Source organism: Gobio gobio, assembly GCF_949357685.1.
Source record: "Gobio gobio genome assembly, chromosome: 22".
NCBI classification, from domain to species: domain Eukaryota; kingdom Metazoa; phylum Chordata; class Actinopteri; order Cypriniformes; family Gobionidae; genus Gobio; species Gobio gobio.
In genome coordinates, this window is record NC_137118.1 from 17,211,942 (window position 1) to 17,217,846 (window position 5,905).

Consider the following 5,905-nt stretch of genomic DNA (forward strand, 5'->3'; position numbering starts at 1 on the left):
CTCTTATTTTTACCAAGGCTGCATTTATTTGATCATAAATACAGTAAAGTTGTGAAATATTACTATTTAAAATAAGTTTGCTATTATTCCTGTGATCAAAGCTGAATTTTCAGCATCATCAGTGTCACATGATTACACATGATCACCTTCTGAAATCATTCTAGTCATCTCTCTGATAATGATAATGATGATTATTATCGTTTTTATTATCAATGTTTAAGCTAAAAGTAACAGTAGTGCATCTTAATATTTTTGTAGAAACTGAAATTTTTTTCAGGATTCTTTGATGAATAGAATGTTCAAAAGAACACCATTTATTTGAAATAAATTTTTTTTGTAACATTATAAATGTCTTTTCTGTCTTTTGATCAATTTAATGAATACTGATAGAAAAAAAAAAGTATAATTTTTTTTTTAAACCCACTAAAACTCAATAATACCTAGAAATTATACAGTTATCATAATCAAACTCTAAGAAAGCCATAAATTAATTAACACTTCTGCTGAAAAATTACAACATAGATGGCAAAACATTACAGATTTGTAATGTTCAACCACTTAACACGTATATGACACTATGACTATCAAAAGTAATTCTTGCAATTTCTGGCGGATTAGATAATTTGGTAACACTTTACAATAAGGTCTGATCTGTTAACATTAGTTAATGTAACTAATATGAACTAACCATGAGCAATACATTCATTTCAGTATTTATTAATCTTTGGTAATGTTAGTTAATAAAAATCCAGTGGTTCATTGTTTGTTCATGCTAGTTCTCAGAGCATTAACTAATGTTAAAAATACAACTTTTGATTTTATGTATTAGTAAATGATGAAATTAACATTAACTAAAACAAGTATTGTTAATTCTTAGTTCATGTTAACTAGAGTAGTTAACTAATTGCAAAGTGTTACAGATAATATAATGTAGCTAACAAGTTCACATTCATAATTCACCAAACACATAAAAATCTGAGCACAATATTTTTTTTTAAGATAGGGCAAGTTACAGGCTGAAGCTGCACTACAGAGAACACTAGACATACTAACCAACTGAAGCATACAAGCAGCAGCGAGAATATTAACAACCCGACTTGGTTTGATCAATACGTCGTCCCTGTAGAGTGACCCGAAAACCACTTGCAGGGCTAAAGATGGGGAAGAAACAATACAAATGGTGGTGTCCACAATACAAAGACAACAACTTCAATTTGTTTATCACATTAAGGGGGTTTTAAAAACACATTCTCAGAATCCTCACCCTCAGTGTCAATGTTCTGGTCTGGGATCTCGAGCTCAATAACCATCATGTTAGACTCCTTCCAGGATCCACTGAACATGCTGGAGAAATAGCCAGACTGTTTCCAAACAGGAAAATGAGAGGGGGGAGAAAACGTTTAAATCAAAGTGAAACGAAAGTGCTCTGTTATTATTAGAACTGAATAGCTGGACCAACCTGACACAGGTAAATTTTATGAAGGTTCCACTCCTGCCCCAGGGCACGGATCTGGATGTCACTGTTTTCTCCATTCAGGAATAGTGTCTGGTAGATGTACTTAGAGGTGCTTTTCAACTTTTTCCTGTACGCAGAAAGATGAATGCAGACAAAAACAAACATTAGACTATCTATTAAATACAACCAAACAACGCTAATTAATTACATTAATGTGAAATATGTATAGAAAGTTATTATTTCCACAAATTATTTCCACAAAAATATGAAGCAGCACAACTGTGATTGTACATTGATCATAATAAGCGTTTGTTTAGCAGCAAATACGCATATTAGAATGATTTCTGAAGGATCAAGTGACATTAAAAGTTGACATTTCCATTCAAAGTTGTGTAACCTACGCGCAAAATTGGAATATCGCTGAATATACAGCTTTTCATTACATGTGTTAAAGAGAAGAGAGTCGTCAAATTGGAGCAAAATATCTGTAATAAAAATGCTGCAATCATTGAAGCCACTTGGAGACAGATGAAACGCAACAAACACGGTCATTCATGTTCTTGTGTTCGGAGGCCTGGTGTTTGGGAACATTGTACCAACCAAACATTCTGATGACAGACTTTGGCTCAGGCATTTCAGAATGACCAAACCAACATCTGAGATGCTGTGCGATGCGACTGGTCCACTGGTTAGTCCAGTTATCCAATCATATCCTCTGCTAAGTCACATGAGTTTTTTGCTGCGCATCAAGGGATTTATTTGGTGTCCTCGTAGTTTATGCACATGCCTTCTTATCAGATGAAAACATTATCCACCTCCATTGAGTGCATACGTTTTTATGCACATTTTTAGATTTTATGCGTATCTTGCTGTTTCCATCCAGTGTCTTTTTATGTAATAACCCAAAAATTGCATTAAAATAAGTGTATGGAAACATAGCTATTGAAGAATGGAGTAATGATTAGAGATGCACCGATTGATCGGCCAGGGATCGGAATTGGCCGATTTTCTGCATGATCGGCCCTGATCGGTGATTATAATTGTCATTTGTAAAACTTGTAAGGTTAAAATAAATCGCGGGGGAACCACCAGGAAAGCGCACAACACGACAAACCCAATTAGACACTTAACACTCAATCACCCCGCGAAACATGCCCAGTTTGAAGAAGGTAGTAAAGGTAAAACGGCTAAAGCTGGCCAGAGCTCAGAGCCAGCCATAGGTCAGCAGCCTCTCCTATCTTTCCTTGGTATAAGCAGCAAAAAAGACCAAAGCAATTACAAAGAAATTATGGACTTCATGTCGCTGGATGACCAGCCAAATGCATAAACCGTCACTTCATGAGAATTTACCGTTTCATTTGAGAAAACGGTCATTTCATGAACACAGACACTCAAGGGCAACGGCAACCCGTCAAAATAAAAGTTTGGTTTAAAAAAAATTAAATTGACAATATATTGGGCTACTGCCTAGATGAACAATGTTTACTTTTAAACAGCATACAGCCTTTACATGTTTATGTATTATTTACTTATAATGATTACCATCATAAATAATAAACTTAATACATTTAACATTTAGCTGTGGTACCGAAATTGCTACAGAGTACCATCAAATTTTTATGGTATTGGTACCGACTACTGGAATTTTGGTACCGTGATCCCTAGCTGGCAACATTTATTACCCAATTCCCAATTACTGAACTATTATTTGGAGGAGTATTGTCCATTTCAGGTTTGTTCATTCATAGGATTTTATAGTAAAAATTAATTCTTGCTTTGAAGAAAAAGTGGATTTTTGTTTGTATATGCTGTCAATTATAGTTCTTAGAAACATAAAATCGGAATCGGCAAAAATCGGTATTGACCGATCTCATTAACAAAAAATCGGAAACGGCCAAGAAAACTGCAATTGGTGCATCTCTAGTAATGATGCTGAAGATTCAGCTTTGCCATTCCAGGAATAAAGGACATTTTAAAGGGATAGTTCACCCAAAAATAAAAATTCTGTCATTAATTATTCACCCTCATGCCGCTCCAAACCCGCAAGACCTTCGTTCATCTTCGGCACATAAATGAAGATATTCGTAGACATCGGCTGCCGTAGAACTCGAAAGCGCTGCACTGTTGCGTAAACTGCGTAGACTGACACAGACATTGTTGAATAAAGTCGTTATTTTTGTGTGTTTTTGCGCACTAAAGTGTTCTCGTCGCTTCATAAAATTAAGGTTGAACTACTGGAGTCACATGGGGGATTTTAAGGATGTTTTTACTATCTTTCTGGGCCTTGAAAGTGTTAATTAAATTGCTGTTTATGGAGGGGTCAGAGAGCAATCGGATTTCATCAAAAATATCTTAATTTGTGTTCCGAAGATGAACGAAGGTCTTAGGGGTTTGGAACGACATGAGGGTGAGTAATTAATGACAGAATTTTCATTTTTGGGTGAACTAACCCTTTAAAATATATACAAATAGAAAAAGTTATTTTAAATTGTAATTTTTCACTGTTTTTACTGTATTTTTGATCAAATAAATGCAGTGAGCTTAAGGGACTTCTTTCAAAAACGTAGTGCCGACTCCAAACTTTTGAGCAGTAGTGCATGTTTCTGACCTGCGTGGCGTGTCCAGCTGGCTGTCCTCTTCCTCCGGCTCGCTGTCACACTCACAGTGTGAGCTGCGTTTCCTCTTCCTGCACTCACAGCTGTGTCTGTTTCCAGCGCACTGCCTCTCCACGGCCTCCTCTGGGCCTCTTGGTGACGACTGAAAGCGGCTCCCGAGTGAACCCATGATTATTCAGCCTAGAAAAACACTACTCATTTAGTCATGTAACTAAACTGGCTAACAACACCACTGACATGGCATGATAACTGTACAACCAATGCATTTCAACTTAGTACCACCTGCAGAAAGTCTAAAAATAATTCAATTTAAGCACTGTATGGATGTCAGGGAGTGAAGTCTGGTGACAGGTGGTGAGTGAGATCACTTTCTACTGATTAATTTACTTAATGCGCAATATCTAAAGCTATTTTGCCTAAATTCATGTTATTTCATTTTCTAATGGTTAAGGTCCTGTGAAGCTTCAGTCTGGTGGTCTAGTACAGAAACAGTGACGTTATGCTGTGAAGTGTCGAGGAGTCAGTATCATTTCAACATCATGAACTTCTTGTTTTTTCATAAGCTGTATAATAAAGTCGTTTGTATGTTAAAAACTACAAATCCGTCCTCTTGTAAACACTCACCACACGCTTCTGCCTCTCAAAACACTGGACACACCCTGGAATCTGCTCATCAAGCGCTGTGCAAACGCATTATTAGGCGTATAATGAACGCATATTATGACTGTACATCAAAATCGGCTGTTCAATGTATAATGAATTAACCAGCAGCTTGAAACAAAAGCAGACTGCTAAATAACAAACACAGGTATGAGTCTCTCCTCCACGTCACGGTTGTCTGTGATGGTCATCGGGCGCTGCTGCCACCTGCTGTCGCGGAGACACAACAATCCTTTCTGTTTATTAACTCTATTTGTTATGAAAACGTGTAATTTGTATGTTTATGTTCTTCTATGTCACAAAAACTATATTAATTCTGCAGTCTTGTTTACTGTAATTCTGTCGTCTTGTACATTTTGTTTATCTAAGTTTTTATTATTTAGTGTTCATGTCAGTGGTTATCTGGTTAGCTCTTCATTGTATTACAAATAATAAAAATAATATTTTGAATGAATTATGTATATAAATCAATTAAAGTAATTGTAATGCTTTACAGTAGCCTACTGTAAAAAAGTTGCTGCCTTAAATTTTTAAGTACAATTAACTTGGATATTAAAGTCATTTCAACTTAATTTACATTAAATTGAATCTTGTATAACTTAAAAAGTTGAAAATTGCTTAACTTATTTTGACAACATACGTGATATATTGATCATATAATTTATTACAGTGCACTTTACAATTAACTCTCATTTATTAACATTATTAGTTCATGTATAAACTAGCATGGACAAACTATGAGCAGTCATATATTTTCTTTACATAATTTATTAATCTTTGTTAATGTTAGTTAAACAATTCAGTTCATTTTTGTTCTTTACTTCACATTGCATTAACTAATGTTAACAAACACAAATTTTTATTTTTAAAATTTATAGTAAATGCTGAAATTAACATTAACTGAGATGCTGTAAAAGTATTGTTCGTTCTTAGTTCATGTTAAGCTAAACCTTGTAAACTTTAAAACTGCAAGGTTTTTCTATATTTTAAGACATATGCTGGGACATTAAAGTTTACTGCATAACAAGAATGAGTTTGGTATTCAGCTGAGATATTTTCATCCACTCTAAAATAGAAAAGTAAAAAAACAAACCAGATTTGACAAACCACAGACACTGACGTTCTCAGTTTGACCACGAGAGACGCTGCGCGTTTCCACTTCCGCCCTTTGAAG

At 35.1% G+C, this 5,905-nt stretch overlaps 1 protein-coding gene across 1 annotated transcript in view; it reads right to left on the reverse strand.

Annotated features, from left to right (window-relative positions):
• Positions 1-4,920, reverse strand: part of gmcl1 (germ cell-less, spermatogenesis associated) — a 10,562-nt gene extending 5,642 nt beyond the window's left edge. Inside the window, exons 1-5 of the mRNA XM_079803889.1 lie at positions 4,696-4,920; positions 4,065-4,251; positions 1,460-1,583; positions 1,265-1,361; positions 1,054-1,151 (exon numbers count right to left, since the gene is read on the reverse strand). Coding sequence (XP_079660015.1) covers positions 1,054-1,151; positions 1,265-1,361; positions 1,460-1,583; positions 4,065-4,240 — 495 coding nt within the window. The 5' untranslated portion in view covers positions 4,241-4,251; positions 4,696-4,920. The remainder of the gene's footprint in view (positions 1-1,053; positions 1,152-1,264; positions 1,362-1,459; positions 1,584-4,064; positions 4,252-4,695) is intronic.
• Positions 4,921-5,905: the final 985 nt, after the last annotated feature.